Here is a 20,377-nt window from a genome sequence, read left to right on the forward strand (position 1 = left end):
TCACCCATTGGCTGCAGGGAAATCCCCAGTGCTGAAGCCCAGCTCCAGAGTTTTGACTGTTGGCTGCTGCCTCCGTGGTGCTGAGCACCAAGTGTCCAGGCAAAGTGTCCAGGCCTCACAGTTTGATTGGAATGCTAGGCAATAAAACTCATTTGAGACATGACACTTGTACCCATGCGAAAGCACTTCAGAATATTTTGTTTACTAAAAGGTCAACAGTAACAAGGATTTAAAAATTAACTATGTAACATTCCACATATCACGCTAACCGTTAAATAACAAGGAAACATCACTGTTCTGTATTGGTACCAATACAAAGCTATATCAGTTCATCTTCACAAAAAAACAAACACACGGTATGTGTCATCATGCCCAGCACTTTGTTGCAGATATGATCAATGTGTTACTTGTTCCACGTATCAGTGCCATGCTCTGTCCAGGAGCCACAGCTGTGCAGGCCCTCCCATGGCCCAATCTCACCAGAACCAAATCCTGACATCTGCACATTCCACTGGCGCTCAAGGTACAGTTGAACATTCTTGATTTCCAATGTGTTTAATCTGCAGCGATGTGCCAGTTACATGCAGCACTCACTACACCAGCAACAAAAGCATCAGCAATCTGCGAAAGCATTTCTTCAGCAGCATCATTAGGTGGCCCATTTGAATTAATGTCGTGCACCAAGTCCTGCAGCGCCTTCTTGCTTCAAACCGGATTGCCTTCTGGACTCATGCGTCCCCCTGAGCCCGGACCCAGGTATCTTAAAAAAACTGTCCTTCTTTCGGGCTACAGAAAAGGGAGGAAACAGCATAAGCAGCCTCCAGACATTTGTAGCCACCAGCAGGAGCAAGCAGCCAACGCAACTTGCAGCTGTGAAGTGCTCTCACAACTAACCTTCAACTGTGCAGGCAGAGGTTGTTCACATTCAAAGGGAGTTAAAGTGATCTTCACCATCTAACCACACACAGGGCTCGGTCCTGGAAATGTTTGGCAGGACAGACGGTCAGCAGCTGCAGTTGCCCCTGTTATGAGTATACACGATTTGGGGGAATGGCCTGTAGGTGCCGCAGATGGTGAGTGCCCACCACCCCCCCCCCCCCTCCCAGCTCAGGGGTGACCCCCGATCGATGGCACCCAGCTCCCCGACCAGGCCTATCCCCCCTAAGGGACTCCCCCCACCCCCAAGCACTGGGGCAGCACCATCAGTGCCCCTGGGCTGCATGACCAAAATGAAAATGGCTACTTACCTCCTCTGATCCACACAGCCGCCATTGTGCTCGGTTCCCATTTTTAAATAGGAGTTCTAAATGGTGCCCACGTGACCTCTCGCTGGGAAGCCGGTTATATCCCAGGAGGCCGTTAGATTGGGCGTCCATCTCGTTAATGAGATGGAGATTGCCCTTAATTGATGTCAATTGGTGTCTCGCCACGTCCGGGCAGAATCTGGTACCCGCCAATGGGAGCGGGCCGGTTAGATCGCGAACCAATCAGCACCCGGTGTGGATCCCAATTTCGGCTCATCCTGCTATCTAACTGGCGTGCACTGATCTGCGCCGGACGCAAGGCGGCCATTAAATCGTGCCAGAGGAATGTGTGGGAGCAGGACGTCTTCAAGAATGGGAATCTACAGATTACATGCCCAGTGACAAATAGAAAAACAACATGTACCGACAGTGGTGATGGCATGAGAGTGGCCATTTTTTGGGCTATATAGCTGGTTTCTATGCTATAATTTATCTGTAATAAAGTAGTAATTTTCAGGAGAAAGCATTTTATCCGTATTATTTTCAGATAATGCCCCTTTCCCCTCTTTCTCCAACACTTGTTTGCAAGTATAATACCATTAAGTATGGGTGTTTTTGTCTTTATACTGTAATATGTACAATTACCAGCACATAAAACATCCATGTTTAAAATGAACAGTTAGTTACATTGATCAAAAAGCCATAGTCAAAATCATTGTACCAATGTTGATTTCAAAATTGCTCGTCTTAACTTAAATGCACTGTTTATTTTAGGCAGGAACCACTGTGTTTACTTACTGACTTTGCATCTTGATTGGGTGCATTGAATTTTAAAATGAAACTGCCATCCCATGTTGTAACAGTATTCCTAATTAATAACTCGCAGCAGCAAATAAATATTTCCATGTGTGCAGCAGCAGTGCTCAATGGTAAAACATGCAGTACCAATAAATACCATGCATAGAAGGAATCCTCAACCATATTAATAGTTGGGTTTATCAAAATAAATGAGAATGCCATTTTTATCTGGCCTACATGCATCTTTTATTCAATCTCATACTCTCCAACAGAAGCAAAGCACAACTCTTTTATCAATTGCCTGTGTCAATTTACATCATGCTCTGCAAATTGTAGCACAATGCTAAATCAGCCCAGAATGGCCTGCTGCAATTATTGATTGGCAGCTTTTTCGACAAGATTGGAAATTCTGGAACTGCAGCACCCTCCAGTTTGTGATTCGAAACATCCTTCGGCCTGTAGCAACTTATCAAAATTAGTGCTCACCTGCTATACAGCATGAACCACAGTGGGGCTATACCAAAAAATAATTCATATGATTACAATAGATAGAGTGGACATGGAGAGGATGTTTTCACTAGTAGGAGAAACTAGAACCCAAGGGCACAGCCTCAGGCTGAAGGGACGACCCTTTAAAACAGAGGTGAGGAGGAATTTCTTCAGCCCTTGCCGCAGGAGGCTGTGGACACCAAGTCACTGAGTGTCTTTAAGACGGAGATAGATAGGTTCTTGATTAATAAGGGGATTGGGGGTTATGGGGAGAAAGCAGGAGAATGGGGATGAGAAACATATCAGCCATGATTGAATGGCGGAGCAGACTCGATAGGCCAAATGGCCTAATTCTGCTTCTATATCTTACGGTGTCATGTCTTACAACTATGGAAAATAATCAACTAAAAATAAATGAAGACGGAAGAGGATTTGGAATTCACAGACACAAAAGAATTACATTTTGAAGTCATTGAAACATACTCTAATTACAAAATGTTACTTTCAGAGAAATATATATAATGTTTGCTCACATGTAAGCCTTGTAATTATTGCCTATTTTTTGAATCCTTATATCATATTTGGAGTCTATGAAAGGTTCTGTTGTGGCGTAGGTGTTTGTTAGGGCTACCACGCTTGCTATATCCTGAAAATCGTAATGATTTTCTACTTTCACCTGGTACCATCCAACAAAAGGCAGCATATGGGGAAAGGTAGAAGAGAGGAAGAGAAGAGAAAATAATCAGATGAAGTGCTTCTGCTGAAATATTACAAAAGTAATTTTCTTCAGTGAGGATTTTGAAATGATTCTGCAAAGTACCTGCATCACATTTCCATTGCATAATATCATTCACAGTGCATGAAATAAAATTTGATGTAAACTTTTGGCTAATGGATCAAATATATATTGGGGTTAGAACCGGAAGGAAGCTTCGGCTTAGCAACATCAAAGGTTTAGGCCCACATTACAAATAATCGTCTGATCTTTCAGTCACTTGGTCAGTCGGTAAGAGACAGAGTGGGCTAGTTAGCCCCATCACAGAAATACAGTCCTATCATATTATAATCCTATAACATATCATAATAAGAACCTTAGGATTTAGGGAAACGTTTCTGTACAACAACAACATTTTTGACCTGGTACTGACTTTTGGCTCAGACAATTATAAAAGATTTGTTACCTTTCCCATGCCTGAATGAGCATGTCCGATCTTCACAACAGCAGGAAATGTTGGCATGGTTAGCTGAAAATACAGAAAATGTTCTCAATAGATTTAAGAAATGTATTCACACCATGCTTAAATAGAACATATTTCATGCCATACCAGATATTACCAAGAGCATTGAGTTCTGTTTATTGCTCTTTAAACAGGAACTTTAGGATTTACTAGCAATTCAAATGAATATATTATAGCGTTTGTGCCAACAACAACTTGCACTTAAATGCACCTTTATTGCAGACAAATCTTCCAAGGAATCTACATTTGGTTGTTCGACACGAGCCATGGCCAGTTGGTGACCAAGGGGCAGATTTTCATGTGCACAGTTCAGAGAATGCAATTGTGTCCATTCTTAAATAAAGAGACAAAAATTGTACACTGTGCTCCAGATGAGGTCTCGCCAATGCCCTGTAGAGCTGTAACATCCCTACTTCTATATTCCATTTCCTTTGCAATAAATAACATTCCATTTACCTTGAAAAATGTAGGTCCCTTCTAATCCGAAATATGAGGATTTCTAACAGACAACAAGGAAATGACAGAGCAATTAAATAACTACTTTCGTCCTGTTTTCACGGAGGAAGTCACAAATAACTTTCCAGAAATGCTCGGGAATCAAAGGTGTAATGAGATTGAGGAATTGAATGCAATTAGTATTACTCAAAAAATGGTGCTGGAGATATTAATGGGACTAAAAGCTGATAAATCCTCAGAATCTGATAATTTACATTCCAGCGTACTAAAGGAGGTGGCCATGGAAATAGTTAATGCATTGGTTGTCATCTTCCAAAATGCTGTGGATTCTGGAACAGTCCCGGTTAGTGTGCAAGATTAAAGCATATGGCATTGGGCGTAACATATTGGCATAGAATGAGAATTGGTTAGCAGAATGAAAACGGAGAGTCAGAATGAATGGGTATTTTTGAAGTGACGGCCGTTGACTAGTGGACAAGCAGCCCTGACAGTGTTTGTCTTTTGAGCTTCTTGCATGGCAAGTCCCCTGTTGGGTGAGCACCAGCAATGGTGGGGTCGGGCCCGTAATTGAACATTAATTGCCATGCCTTCCTGCCATGTATTTAATCAGGTAAGAAGCAGATAGGAGTTGGGGTCCACATTTTCCACTCTGCTGCCCAATTAAATGTCGATTGTCACAAAACTGACCACAGGGAGAGTAAATTCTGCCCATTAACTGATTCTCTCTCCACAGATACTGCCTGATGTGCTGAATATTACCAACATTTTTGGGTTTTATTACAAATTTCTTGTGTCTGCAGAAATTTGGTTTCATATACAGTTGCTGGTCCTGTTCACTCAGTTCCCAGGTGCCCAATTTCCTCTTCAGTTTAATTAATGACAGGCTAGATTCACTGATTCAGCAAATTATGGTCCAACATTTTATTTCCTATATATTGGGAGAAGAGAAAATTCTCAATAGCCATCGCAGAGTATGGGCAGGGTTTTTCCATTCGGGAGACTATGCTCTACCGCTGGAGCTGAATTGCTTGTTTCACACTGATGCTGGGAGCGGCGCCAAGAAACAATTCAGTGTCCCTTGCCGTGCAAATTTATGCATGGCGGGAATCCTGTCACGAATCCCGCTTTCAGGCCAACGTTTTGAGTGGATGGCCTGATAGGAAGGTTCCCCCTGGAACGTAAATCATGCCCCGCCAAGTATCAGAGAATCATGGAATTTACAGGGCAGAAGGAGGCCATTTGGCCCATCGAATCTGCACCGGCCCTTACAAAGAGCACCCTATTGAAGCCCACGTATCTACCCTATCCCCGTAACCTCCACTTAACATTTTTTGGACACGAAGGGCAATTTAGTATGGCCAATCCACCTAACCCGCACATCTTTGGACTCTGGGAGGAAACCGGAGCACCCGGAGGAAACCCACGCAGACACAGGGAGAACGTGCAGACTCCGCACAGACAGTGACCCAGCCCGGGAATCGAACCTGGGACCCTGGAGCTGTGAAGCAACCGTGCTAACCACTACGCTACCATGCTGCCCTAGTAGGGGCATCTTCCATCCCACGATGGGAATTTCTGGGTCACTCCCCCCCCACAGAAAGCATGAGGGTGACAAGACCCCCCCATGACCCCGCCAGAGACCCCCATCAGACCAACCCCACCAGGGACCCCCAACAGGACCCCCACCGGAGACCCCATCAAAGATCCCCACCAGAGACCCCCAACAGACTCCCGCACCAAAGACCTCCACCAGAGACCCCCATAAAAGGGAAGCCCACCATATCAGAGAACACCATAGGAGAGAAGCTCCCCATATCAGAATCTCCCATAACAGGGAACCCCCATAGCAGAGATCCCCCATACCAGAGAGCTTCCCCATAGTAGAGAACACCCCCATTGCAGAGAACCGCTACACCAACCCTCCCCTCCCCACCATCAGTCACACCTGCCTGGAAGCTAAGGAGTTGTCCAGGCAGAAACAGTGGTAAAAGATTACTGCTTTCGCACTCACCTCTGCCTTATACCTGCTGCCTCAGACAGGTATTGAGAAAAAGCAGCTGTTGTAATAGAAAGCTAAAACCACATCACAAGACTTAAACCCCCTCAGATCCTTTGATCTGCAAGGTCTCCATTCACTTTAGTAGCCTGCAATTGACAGCTTCCAGTCAATCAGATGTCTGGATTGATTATTTTCATTTCTCTTCACACTAAAATGTATCTCAAGTACTCTGCTGCAAAATTAACTGCAATGTTCACAAATATCAAGCTATGATTGATAGCTCATGGCCACACCTAAAGCAGTTAAGTGCTTTCTGCTGAGCAAAAGAGGAAGTTAAAGCTTTTTACTCCTGGAATAGAAGCCTGTCGGTCAAAGGATATTTTCACTTTCTGCCAAGGCTGCTCCTTAGCTTCCAGTCAGGGGCGTCTGATGGGCGGTGGAGGGGGAGGGGTGTTCTCTGCTATGGGGGTGGGGGGTTCCCTGTTATGTTTGGGTTCCTGGTGGGGGCGGGTCCGATGGGTGTCACTGATGGGGGTTTCAAATGTTGGTCTCCGATGCGGGTCATTGGTGGGGGGGGGGGTTCTTTGGGGATCTCTGGTGGGGGAGTCTGTTGGGGGTCTCTGGTGGGTGTCTCGGATAGGGGTCTCTTATAATGCTCTCCGGTGGGGGGTCTCTGGTAGGGGGTCTCTGGTGGGGGGTCTCTGATGGGGTTCTAGTGGGGCGGTCTGGTGCAAAGGGTCTGATGGAGTAGTTTAGTGGGGGTCTGGTGTGGGAGGTCTGGTGTTGGGGCAGGGGGATGGGGTGAGCAGGATTTGCATTGTGGAGGGCCCTCCGATGGACTTGGGAGTCACCTAACTTAAATACTTATCCCCTTGGCCAACCGCGAGGTCCACCATGTCAGGGCCATGCTGGGAAATACTAATCACGCCGATGTTATTCCCGGCCCAGAGGGCCGGAGAATTACGGCGGAATGGAGAATCTGGTGCCCAGCCCGTTAATAGGATGCAAATGGGTCATTTTGACCTATTTAGGTCCTCCCACTGGTGTAGGGCACTGCCAGCGGGGGACTGGAGCATCGGGGCATAATCCCATTTTTTCCCCCAAAGCGGAATTCTTCACCGCATCAGGAACTCCACTACTGGCGGTGGGTAGAGGAGAATCCAGGCTATATGTCAATCTCAAATCTCTTTCTCAGTTGAGTCAGTCATACTTTTAACACGTCAAAGCGGTGGATGTTCCTTTTTAATAGTGTCTGGCCGTTAATCAGCCTAGGTTTATGCTCCACAATGACAGCAATGGAAGTCCAGAACCCAGTAATCCCCTTGTGGAAGACTCAGTAATCTGATACCTGAGCCATGCATGGCATTGTTGATTAACCAAAAGAAAACTATTCACTCCATTGTGTCGGTGTTGGCTCTTTTCCGGAGCAATCCAGTCCTGCTTTTCCCATAGCTCAGTATCACTGTCTGCTTCAAATCATCTACTTATCCCTTAAAAGGTGTGTTGACCTCTGCTTCAACTGTTCCCAATGCCAAAGCATTTTATAAGCAATCCTGTCCTAACCCCCACGAGATCCACGGGGATGACCCGATTAATCTCGCTTGAACCTCGTGGAGTACTAACTCCCCCGCTCTGGGCCGTAGGCCCATTAGTAGGTTCATTAATTCCACAGAATAGAACTCGGCCCAGGTAGGAGCTGGGGTTCAGAATTGTCCCGGCTGGGGCTGGGATTGTTGATTGTATATACTTCCTAAACCAGGGATTGGAAATAAACCTTTTTCAAACTCTCCTTTCTGGATTCCTCCTCGTCTACCATAAATCCAAATAACAAAATTCTCAAAACCTTTCTAACTTTCTCAGTGAACATTTTAAATTGATGCTCTCTTGATTGCTGATGCAGAGCGAATGTTCTTGCCCTTTTCATCCCATCAAAACTTATCATTAAAAAGCTCCTCTAGTAGAAAATGTCCTTGGGACAAATTCTCTGTTTGAGAGACTAAGGGCTGACACTGGGACTGAATTGCGAGTGTTCTATGTGGTCTTAAGTGGTGTCAGTCCCGGTGTGATACAGGTCCTGTCAGTGGGCTAGCACTGATGCCACACTGAACTCACTCAATTCCAATGATTGCCGACGCTCATAAGCCAAGATCATGGTACTGATTGCGCTGGAGCACAGCCAACCCATTGATTGCTTGGCTGGGGCCAGAAGGTGCCTAGGGGGTGCCCTGGGGGGGAGCACCCATAAGATTCATGGCACTACGTTCCCAGTGGGCAGTCAGCGGTGTGCGCAGCCACATGGCTGCCTTGCAGGTTGCGCCAATGGCAATCCGTGCCCTGCCACCCCAACGCCGCGGTCCACCTCCTAGCCGCCCCCTGCTACTCCCCCCTCCCCTGGAAAATGCCCCCCGGCCCTGGAAAATGCCCCCCGGCCAGCGGCACAACTGTCAGCACACTATAGCAATGTTTGACACTGTACCACTCCCACACCCTCAGCAACCACGAAGCCTGTTTCCCGATTTGAAATACCAGAAATGAACCTCACCATCAGTAATTCCTCCTGGCGGAGGCGGAGACCGTTAGCAATATGCCAACGGCATTTACTGTACACTTTACAGGGCCTTCACCGGCGTGCAGTGTAGAATGCATTCACACCGCTATCGAGGGACTGGACCATGGCATTCCGTAGCGTCAACCTTGATTTTTGGCTGGTGCTGAATTCGCCGCCCCATCGTGTTTCCCGATTACAGCGTCGGCCGACAGAGAATCCCGCCCCTTGTATTTCAGATCTCTCCTCACAACTATGGGCGCGATTCTCCGGAAGAAATTTTATGTGTGGTGGGGAGGGGGAATTGCCGTGAGCTTCCCGGTGTTCTGTCCAGTGAGGCCAGCAATGCAATTCAACTTTAATTGGTCCACTTAACGAGCCTCACAAGCTTCTTGCCGCAAATGAAAGCTCGCCAGCTGATTCACCGGGCCACCGCTTGCCAGCCCCCCTCGAACAAGGTGGAGCAGAACTTAAGCTGCACTTACTCACACAACCCCAGCCAGCTCACAATAATGGTGCCAAGGAGACCAGCCCCAAGATTCGGGGACACAGATCTGGGGAGGCTGCTAGGCGCCCTGGAGGCCAGGAGGGATTTCCTGTTCCCCCGAAGGTCCCGGAGAGTCAGCCACAAGGCAGTCAGTACTGCCTGGGATGAGGTGGCAGCAGCTGTGAGCTCGGGGAGTGTGACCAGGAGAACTGGCCTCCAGTGCTAGAAGAAGGTCAACGACCTACACTGGACAGCACAAGTAGTAGACACCAAGCCCCCCAACCCCCCCAGGGAGCATCCACCCCCGCCAACTCCCCATGTGACTCCAAATCTCACTTCACCCCCTGTAGCGCACAAAGACTCACGAGAGATGAATAGAGATGAAGTCGATGAGGCTTTATTAAGCGTGACTTGTTCCCCGCAGTTCAGTAGCAGACTGGCCTGCGGGGGAGAACTCCTGGTTCTTATACTCCGCCTTCAGGGCGGAGCTAGAGGTCAACAGCCAACCAGGACCCGGGATCTGTCAGCCAATGACATCACGGCTTCACAGTCCCACATGACCCCTAATGCATACTACCACATTCACCCCTTGTTAAAAATGAACCCGGCGGGGTGGTGCTTCGTATGGTGGTAAGGGTTTACAAGGCTGTTCCTGGGAGGAAAACTTTTGCATGTCATCACAGCATGTACAGAGGTTTTTTTTTTTTGTTTTGAACTATTTACAGTAAAAGGGGGAAAAGGAAAACGTTCTCGTTACAGTCCACAATATAGTAGTGTTACAGCGATGCCACGAGTCGGTCGGGTGGTCTGGTCGTCCTCGTCGATCGCCTTGGCCCCGGTGGTGGTGCTTGTTCCCGTGTTGTCGTCTCCGGGAGCCTTACGGTTTCTGCTTCCACTTCACTTCTGGTCGGACCTGGGAGGAGGACCGATCCTCCCGGGAAGGGGGCGCTCGCGGGGTGCGCCGGTGGCAGGGAGGGGGTGATTGGTGTCGGGGGGGGTGTGCGTGTTGCCGGCGGGTGCCAGATCTCGCAGGGAGACCGTGTCCTGTCGGCCGTCGGGGTACTCCACGTAAGCGTACTGTGGGTTCGCGTGGAGGAGGCAAACCCTCTCGACCAACGGGTCCGACTTGTGCGCCCGCACATGTTTTCGGAGCAAGATGGGTCCTGGGACCGCCAGCCAGGTCGGCAGCGACGTTCCAGAGGAGGACTTCCTGGGGAAGACAAGGAGGCGCTCATGAGGCGTTTGGTTAGTGCTAGTACACAGTAGCGACCAGATGGAGTGGAGAGCGTCCGGGAGGACCTCCTGCCACCGTGAAACTGGGAGGTCCCTGGACCGTAGGGCCAGTAGGACGGTCTTCCAGACCGTGCCGTTCTCCCTCTCTACTTGCCCGTTCCCCCGGGGGTTGTAGCTGGTCGTCCTGCTTGAGGCTATACCGTTGCTGAGCAGTAACTGGCGCAGCTCGTCACTCATAAAGGAGGACCCCCTGTCGCTGTGGACGTATGCGGGGCAACCGAACAGTGTGAATATGGTGTTAAGGGCTTTAATGACTGTGGCCGCTGTCATGTCAGGGCAGGGGATGGCGAAGGGGAAACGGGAGTACTCGTCCACCATGTTCAGGAAGTATATGTTGCGGTCGGTGGAGGGGAGGGGCCCTTTGAAATCCAGACTAAGGCGTTCAAAGGGACGGGAAGCCTTGATCAGGTGAGCACCATCCGGCCTGAAAAAGAGCGGTTTGCACTCTGCGCAGATGTGGCAGTTCCTTGTGACTGTACGGACCTCCTCCACAGAGTAGGGGAGGTTGCGGGACTTTATAAAGTGGTAGAACCGAGTGACCCCCGGGTGGCAGAGGTCCTCGTGGAGGGTTTGGAGGCGGTTAATTTGTGCGTTGGCACATGTGCCGCGGGATAGGGCGTCGGCCGGCTCATTCAGCTTTCCGGGACGGTACATGATCTCATAGTTGAAGGTGGAGAGCTCGATCCTCCACCTTAAGATCTTGTCGTTCTTAATTATGCCCCGCTGTGCATTATCGAACATGAAGGCTACCAACCGTTGGTCCGTGAGGAGAGTGAATCTCCTGCCGGCCAGGTAATGCCTCCAATGTCGCACAGCTTCCACTATGGCTTGGGCTTCCTTTTCCACTGAGGAGTGGCGGATTTCTGAAGCGTGGAGGGTTCGGGAGAAAAAGGACACGGGCCTGCCCGCTTGGTTAAGGGTGGCCGCTAGAGCTACATCGGAGGCGTCGCTCTCGATCTGGAAGGGGAGGGACTCGTCGATGGCGCGCATCGTGGCCTTTGCGATATCCGCTTTGATGCGGCTGAAGGCCTGGCAAGCCTCTGTCGACAGAGGGAAGGTCGTGGTCTGTATTAGGGGGCGGGCCTTGTCTGCGTACTGGGGGACCCACTGGGCGTAATATGAAAAAAACCTCAGGCAGCGTTTTAGGGCTTTTGAGCAGTGCGGGAGGGGAAATTCCATGAGGGGGCGCATGCGTTCGGGGTCGGGGCCTATTATCCCATTGCACACTACATATCCCAAGATGGCTAGCCGGTTTGTGCTAAACACGCACTTGTCCTAGTTGTATGTGAGGTTCAAGGCTTTAGCGGTCTGGAGGAATTTTTGGAGGTTGGCGTCGTGGTCCTGCTGATCGTGGCCGCAGATGGTTACGTTGTCGAGGTACGGGAACATGGCCTGCAACCCGTGTTGATCAACCATTCGGTCCATCTCACGTTGGAAGACCGAGACCCCGTTTGTGACGCCAAATGGGACCCTTAGGAAGTGGTATAATCGCCCGTCTGCCTCGAAGGCTGTGTACTTGCGGTCACTTGGGCGGATGGGGAGCTGATGGTAGGCGGACTTGAGGTCCACGGTGGAGAAGACCTTATATTGGGCAATCCGATTGACCATGTCGGATATGCGGGGGAGAGGGTACGCATCTAGTTGTGCGTACCTGTTGATGGTCTGGCTATAGTCTATGACCATCCTTTGCTTCTCCCCTGTCTTTACTACTACCACCTGTGCTCTCCAGGGACTGTTGCTGGCCTGGATTATGCCTTCCTTCAGTAGCGGCTGGACTTCGGACCGAATGAATGTCCGGTCCTGGGCGCTGTACCGTCTGCTCCTAGTGGCGACGGGTTTGCAATCCGGGGTGAGGTTTGCAAACAAGGATGGGGGCTCAACCTTGAGGGTTGCGAGGCTGCAGATAGTGAGTGGGGGTATTGGGCCGCCGAATTGAAACGTTAGGCTCTGCAGGTTGCACTGGAAATCTAATCCCAGTAATGTGGGCGCGCAGAGTTGGGGAAGGACGTAGAGCCTGTAGTTTTTAAACTCCCTCCCTTGCACCGTTAGGGTCACTATGCAGAAGCCTTTAATCTGTACGGAGTGGGATCCTGCAGCTAGAGAAATCTTTTGCGCACTGGGACGGATGGTCAAAAAACAGCGTCTTACCGTGTCGGGGTGGATGAAGCTTTCCGTGCTCCCGGAGTCGACCAGGCATGGTGTCTCGTGCCCGTTTATCAGCACCGTTGTTGTCGTCGTCTGGAGAGTCCGGGGCCGTGCTTGGTCCAGCGTCATTGAGGCCAGACGTGATCGTAGTGCTCGAGCGTCTTCCTCGAACCCCGTGGAGCCGTCGACACTGGGGTCCGTTGTTGCCGTCCAAGATGGCGGCGGGGGTGGACAAAATGGCCGTCCCCATGCGTCGCACAGGTCTGGGGGGTCCCACGATGGCGGCGCCCTTCCTCCCCTCGTGGTAGCCGGGACCCAAAATGGCGGCGCCTGCGGGTCGCACATGGGGCGCTGGGGAGCGTCAGAAACGCGCAGATCGCCTTGTTCTCCGGGGACAGCGGTAGCCGGGACCCAAACTGATTGCGCCTGCGGGTCGTACATGGGGCGCTGGACAGCGGTGGCCGGGACCCAAACTGGTTGCGCCTGCGGGTCGTACATGGGGCGCTGGGGGGGTTGGGGAGCGTTAGAAGCGCGCAGGAATCCTTGTTCGCCGGGGACAGCGGCGACCTCCCGGGACCGGCACACAGCCGCGAAATGGCCCTTTTTCCCGCAGCTCTTACAAATCGCTGCGCGGGCCGGGCAGCGCTGCCGGGGGTGTTTTGCCTGGCCGCAGAAATAGCAGCGGGCTTCCCCGGGACGACTTGGCGTCTGAACCGCGCAAGCCTGTGGGGTGGGGGGGAGGGGGGGGGTTGTCGCGACGGGGGTCCACGGAGCCCAAGGGGCTGCCGCGCGGTCGGGGCCATAGGCGCGGGCGTTTTGCGCGGCCACATCTAGTGAGGCTGCCAGGGCCCATGCCTCAGAGTCCTAGCGACTCTTTTTCTAAAAGTCTTTGGCGGATTTGGGTAGAGTTCATACCAGCCACAAAAGCATCACGCATCAACATGTCCGTGTGTTCCATCGCGTTTACCGGCGGGCAGCTGCAGGCCCGTCCCAAAATTAGTAGCGCGGCGTAGAATTCATCTATCGATTCTCCGGGACTTTGCCGTCTCGTTGCGAGTTGGTAGCGTGCGTAGATCTGGTTCACTGGGCGAACATAGATGCTTTTTAGTGCAGCGAACGCCGTCTGGAAATCCTCTGCGTCTTCGATGAGAGGGAAAATTTCCGGGCTTACCCTCGAGTGCAGGACCTGTAGTTTCTGGTCTTCTGTGACCCGGCCGGGGGCCGTTCTGAGGTAGGCCTCGAAACAAGTCTGCCAGTGTTTGAAAACTGCTGCTGAGTTCACTGCGTTGGGGCTGATCCTCAGGCATTCCGGGATGATCCTGAGCTCCATAGTTCTTTTAAGCACGCTTAATAAATTGTAGCACACAAAGACTCACGAGAGACGAATAGAGATGAAGTCGATGAGGCTTTATTAAGCGTGACTTGTTCCCCGCAGTTCAGTAGCAGACTGGCCTGTGGGGGAGAACTCCTGGTTCTTATACTCCGCCTTCAGGGCGGAGCTAGAGGTCAACAGCCAACCAGGACCCGGGATCTGTCAGCCAATGACATCACGGCTTCACAGTCCCACATGACCCCCTAATGCATACTACCATACCCCCTCCTCCTTCAACCACCCTAAACCCTCCCTTCACACACCCCTTCCCACCACTGTGAACCACACATGTGGCTAACGATGACCCCTCTGTGAGTCCTCAGGAAAAGCTCTCCCATAATCGTTGGGAGAGGGCCCAGACTGCAGTAGGGGTGCTGGACTTAAGAATCCTCACCTTCTTTGAGGAGCATGCCCTGGAGGTCACCGGGGTGGCCGAGGACAGTGCGGTCACCCACGCGGAGGCTGGCAGACGCCGCAGAGGTGAGGAACCACCGGGCTCCACCCGGAGCACCTGCCAAATATGAGTTGTTATTGCCTTACTGTCTGACCCATCCCTCCCATTGACCACATGCCCATTCTCCCACAGGTCCTCCAGCGACGGCACTGGTCAATCCCAGGTGGTACCCTCTCCAATAAGGAGAATACCTCGAAGTAGAGCTCCAAGGATGCAACCGTTATAGTCGTGGCACAGCCGACATCCCCACCCTCCACCAGCGCAGATATACACACCTCAGTGGGAAATGTTAGTGGACAGGCCTGAGGCACAATCTGGTGAGCATCACACTGCTGATGATGCACATCAGGTGGAGACAAGGACCCCCAGACGAGACAGCAGTTGGAGGGCTGCTGGATCCCAGGACCCAGCTGGGTCCCAGCCTGATGCTGAGCCTGTGGTACAGAAGTACTCGGAGCTGATTGAGACGATAGCATGCAGATGGGACTTTCAGAGGGAGATCTCAGCGTCACTCCAGCAGACCCATTGCTGCTTGGAAGAGTCCCAGAGGCTATGGATGCAAGAGATAGTGCCGGCAATGCGTGGCACCGAGGCCAACACTGTTAAGGTGGAGACTGCAGTGGAAAGCTTGGTGCATGACCTCGGCACCATCGGGAGAGTGGGGAATTGTAAAACACATTAAACACCTTTGTGCACAACCATTATGATGCCTCTGTCACTTTCTTCCACAATGCGGGCTGACCTCCGAACCCTTAGCCCATCTCTCCAGGCATCTCCCCCTCCCAGCGGGACTCACCCACCCTCTGGCTGTGGATATGTCCCAGGAGCTGTGATCCATCCCGTGGGTGTTCAGATGTTGGTTGCTGCGTATGTGGTACTGCCTCCCATAGTGTTCAGGCACAGTGTCCATGCATCAAGTCTGATTGGGATTCTAGGCAATGACTCCCACATGCTACATGGCCTGCCCACCCACGGGAATTCACTTTGGTTGTGTGAAGTGCTCACTGTGGTGGTATGTATTAGGGGTATTAAGGTACCCTGTGATGCCTAGAGGCTATTGGTGGATAGACGCTGGGTCACGACTGGATCAGCCGCCTACTGGCTCCACCCAGTAAGGCGGAGTATAAGAGCCTGGGTTCTCCCAGCAGCCGCATTCTGTAACTGTGCTGCTGGGGAAGAAGTCTGCGTAATAAAGCCATCGTTCGACTCCTTCTCATCTCGTCTCGTGAGTGATTGATTGTGCTACACTCACTTAACCATGACTGCCAATTCCCTATTAGCAATAGCCGTCAACCACACGGCCAGAGGCCACGGCAGTCGGCGAGGGTTATGGGTGGTCGTTGGGGCAGATGGGTTGGGACAAGGGTTGTCCCCGGAACGGGTAAAAAACCCAGGGATTGGCATGATGGTGCTGCGAGTGGTTGCCCCCAGATGCCCACCAGCGCCCCCTCCCCCCCCATGACAGCCCACTCCTGCGGAGGGAACCCCACCCCCAGCCGAGCGCTCCCTACCCCCCCCCCCCACCCCCCACTGAGCACTGGGGTGACAAGCCCAGCACCCCTGGGCTCTTTGCATGCGAGCAAAGATGGCTACTCACCTCCTCGGTTCCCCACAGAAGCCCTTCTGCCAGGTTCACCTTTTTAAAAAGGAGTACTAATTGGCGCCAGCATGAGCATTTGCGGGGGAAGCCGATGAATGACAGCAGGACATTGGATATGGGGTGGCTCACATTAATTGTATGAAAATTGGACTTAAGTAGTGATAATTGGTTTCTCACCATGCTACGCTGAGACCCCAAATTTGCATACAGGAGTGGGCTGTTTGCATCGCAATCTGTTTGGCGCCTGGTGCGGTTCTCGTTTTAGACCCCTCCCACTATTCACCGGCTTCTTTCGCTTGAGCGAGAGCAACGAGGCCGGATGATTGCACCCTATTATTTTCTCATCTATTGTATCATCCTGGTGAATTTATACTTTACAATTTGTATTACTTTACATTCATATTGGTTTCTTTATTGAGGGGCCTCAAACAGTTTAAAGTATGGTGGCCTAATGCCTGCCTTTCACAGGTTGATCATTACTTCTTTTCTCTTCTACTCAATACCTCCATTATGTCTTTCTGCTCCATTTTACCATTAGTTTATTAACTTATTTCCTGCTTTTTCTCCCAAAATATATTATCACACACTTGCAGCACATTTTATTGGCCTATCCACGAAACTATGCCCTCACTAATTCTTCTAGCGTCCTCCTTCTTGTGTGCCAAACCTACTAATTTTGTCTCACTGAAAATTGGGTTGTATTCTCCGGTCCCCCAGCCGCGTGTTTCTCGGCCGCGCGCCGGTCGCTGGCGGCAGGATTCTATCTTCCCGCTGCTTATCAATGGGATTTCCCATTGTAATCACCTCACACCGCCAGGAAACCCGCAGGCGGGGGTGCACATCCAACAGGAGAAGTGCATCGCAACGACTGGAGAATTCGGCCATTGTTTCCTTTGGTGCACTGAGAACAAAATGGATGCACCAAGAACCATCTGTGCATGCACAACACCAACTAGTAAAACCATCATATTAATAAGTTCCCACACTGTGTATGTACCCAGTGCTTTTACAGTCATTCCTTTATTTGGTACCAACTTTTGAACACTGTGTTTGAAACACGAGACTAGATACTGCTGGAAGGCTGGAATATTTGAGCTAACTGCATGCTTTTTTGCTTTTGAGGGTTCCTGGACTGAAAGTAGCCCTTGTTAGATGGCAACTAAATCCAAAGAGGGAACAGATACAGACTGCACCTTTTTCATGATAATAATAATCTTTATTGTCACAAGTAGGCTTACATTAACACTGCAATGAAGTTATTGTCAAAAGCCCCTAGTTGCCACACTCTGGCACCTGTTCAGGTATACAGAGGGAGAATTCAGAATGTCCAAATGGCCTAACAGCACGTCTTTCGGGAGTTGTGGGAAGAAAGCGGAGCACCGGGAAGAAACCCACGCAGACACGGGGAGACCGTGCAGACAGTGACCCAAGCCGGGAATTGAACCTGGGACCCTGGCGCTGTGAAGTAACAATGCTAATCATAGAATCCCTACAGTGCAGAAGGAGACTATTCGGCCCATCGTGTCTGCACCCTACCTCAGCCAAAGCCTCCACACTATACCCATAACCTATTAACCCTACCTAATCTTTTGGATACTAAGGGGCAATTTAGCATCTCCAATACACGTAACCTGCACATCTTTGGACTGTGGGAGGGAACCGGAGCACCCGGAGAAAACATACGCAGACACTGGGAGAAAGTACAAACTCCACAGTCACCCGAGGCCGGAATTGAACTCGGGTCCCTGGAGCTGTGATGCAGGAGTGCTAACCACTGTGCCACCTTGCATTGACAAGATCCTTCCAACTGTATGTTTGAGTCAGAGCTGGCTATAGCCATTTCTGCCCTTCCCATGTTCCTGGCCATTGCATCCACATGCCACTGTGCAAATGAATGGTAATGGTGAGATTGATGAGTTCATCTAAGGTGCTAGTAAAAAATTCAGTTCCCATCATTTGGAAGCTGGAAGAGACAGCGCCATCTGGCCTGGCATACCAGGTTTCTAGGACAGTAGTTCAGGTATTAATGGTAGAAGCACCGGCTTCCCTTTGGACTCTGAAATATGAGCCACCTCTGTGGATGTCCCTGGAGTTGCCACATGCTTCATGGTGGACTGTTGAGCTGCAACGCCATCCAACATGATATTGTACATATGGGTAATCAATTCAGCACACTGCCTGTGATGACTCCCAGTGCATGCACATTCATTTGATGCTTCACAAACATCATTCTTCTTTAGGCAGTACCAATACGATTATAATCTCAAGGCTCTTCATCCAAGTGGTTATGATTCCCAACACCGCAATCTGCAACATCCTCTTACTCGTACGACCAGCAGTTCTTTTTGCCCAAATACTCTATGTTCCCCAGGGATGGATATTTCTTGCATGGTGCTTGTGAGAGGTATCCACATTCCTAGGTTAACCAAATGATTATACCCTCTTTAAATCCATGGAAACGGTCTCTTAAAATCCATTTATTATATTTGATGAAGTACAACTCTCTCCTTTCCAAGTTCAGAACTAGACACACATTATCACCCAGAACTTTATCCAAATGTTTAATTCAATTATGAGTCATGGAAAAGATGAAAATGATAAGGTGCCAAGTTCCACATCCATTTATTTTAATCAGTCAGATTATTTATAATAAATGTATAAGTAAAGGACCAAGCAAAAAATTTGAGATAATACAAAGTGTTCCATTTCCTACTGCATTAATTCCGGGTCTATTAGTCTGCATATTAAATCTATCAGTTACTGCTCAAAAGGGACGTGATTCTCTGGCCACATTGCACCCGGCACAAACCTCGCTATGTCGGGACAATTACAGGAGAGGCCCGAAACAGGATTTGGGCAGGGGGCCAAACAGTTTCCGATGCTCCTGGCCAGCTCCAGCTGGTGTGAGGGTGTGAACTAGATGAGCATATTCAGTTCTAAGATGGATTCTCCTGGCTCCTGCAATTCTCCTACCCACTGGCACAACGTGAAGTTGGCACAAATCACTACTGCTCTCCACAAATGAAGACCAAACGTGATGTCTGTGCTATGGGGCTCCGTCGGCATTGTAGCCCCCGGGTGGTCAGGACATGCATCCTGGCACTGCCAGGTTGTTACTGCTAAGGGGTGGGACCTGAAGGTGGCAAGTCCTGAAGGGAGTAGAACCTAAGGGGTGGGGCCTGAAGGGGGTGGGGCCGAAAGGGCCTGAAGGTGGCAGGTCCTGAAGGGGGTAGGACCTGAAGGGGTCGGGCCTGAAGGGGGTGGGGCTGGAAGGGGCCTGAATGGGGCAGGGACTGAAGGGGAGGAATTAAGGGGCGGGCATGATGGGAGTTGAAGAGGGCGTGGCCAGAAGTTGGCATGAAGGGGGGCATTTGGCAATCCTATTGTGGGGTGTCACTCACCTCGGGCAGGGGTGCTGGTACTGGCGATTAGAGGGGGTGGCCTGTGATGCACGATCAATGACCACTAAAACGAGGTTGTAGTACAACTGAAGGCTTTAATAAGCTAGATGTTTCCCCCAGCAGCTCAGGTACAGAATGAGGGCTGCTGGGACGGCACGGTTTCTTATACCCCACCTATCAGGGCAGAGCTATTAAGCACTCTAGCCAATGGCAAGCATATAGGTTCTACCAATGGTACTTCAGCCTCTCAGGTACCGTAATACCTATAATACCACATTCACCCACTGTTAAAAAAAAGTCCGGCAGAGGTGGTGGCCAGCAACTACAAAACATAACAACATGGTATAATTAGTTATGGAGGTACCGTAATACCCCCGTACAGTGTTTAGTAACTATTTACAAGTCTGGTAGCTATGTACATTTGGTGGTTTATATTTACAGATTACAGTTAAAATGAAGCAATCAGTCAATCGGGGGCCCTGGTCGTCCTCTGTAATCGTCGGAGCCTTGGTGGTGACTCCGGTGGAGGCTCGGGAGTCTGTGACTCCGGGAGCATGGCTTCGATCTCCATGGCAGCTTCGTCACCCCTAGACGGCGCTGGTGGGGAAAACGGCTGACCTGGGAAGGGAGCGCCTGCGGGGGGCGTTGGTGGGTGGGGGGGCCTAGGCAGGGGCGGCGGAAGGATCGATCCTCCTGTAAGGTGCTGCGGTGGAGGGGAGGGTGGGACTGGTGGCCGGCGGGCGTGGAGTTCCGGCGGGCGCCAGGTCCTGTAGGGAGACCGTATCTTGTCGGCCGTCGGGGTACGCCATGTAGACGTACTGGGGGTTAGCATGGAGCAGATGGACCCTCTTGACCA

General features: G+C 50.6%; 1 protein-coding gene across 1 annotated transcript in view; it reads right to left on the reverse strand.

Annotated features, from left to right (window-relative positions):
- Positions 1-20,377, reverse strand: part of syn2b (synapsin IIb) — a 628,186-nt gene that overhangs the window by 154,026 nt on the left and 453,783 nt on the right. Inside the window, exons 6-7 of the mRNA XM_072472583.1 lie at positions 3,713-3,775; positions 3,065-3,207 (exon numbers count right to left, since the gene is read on the reverse strand). Of these exons, the coding sequence (XP_072328684.1) occupies positions 3,065-3,207; positions 3,713-3,775 (206 nt within the window). The remainder of the gene's footprint in view (positions 1-3,064; positions 3,208-3,712; positions 3,776-20,377) is intronic.

The sequence above is a fragment of the Scyliorhinus torazame genome, chromosome 13 (assembly GCF_047496885.1).
Source record: "Scyliorhinus torazame isolate Kashiwa2021f chromosome 13, sScyTor2.1, whole genome shotgun sequence".
Lineage (NCBI taxonomy): Eukaryota > Metazoa > Chordata > Chondrichthyes > Carcharhiniformes > Scyliorhinidae > Scyliorhinus > Scyliorhinus torazame.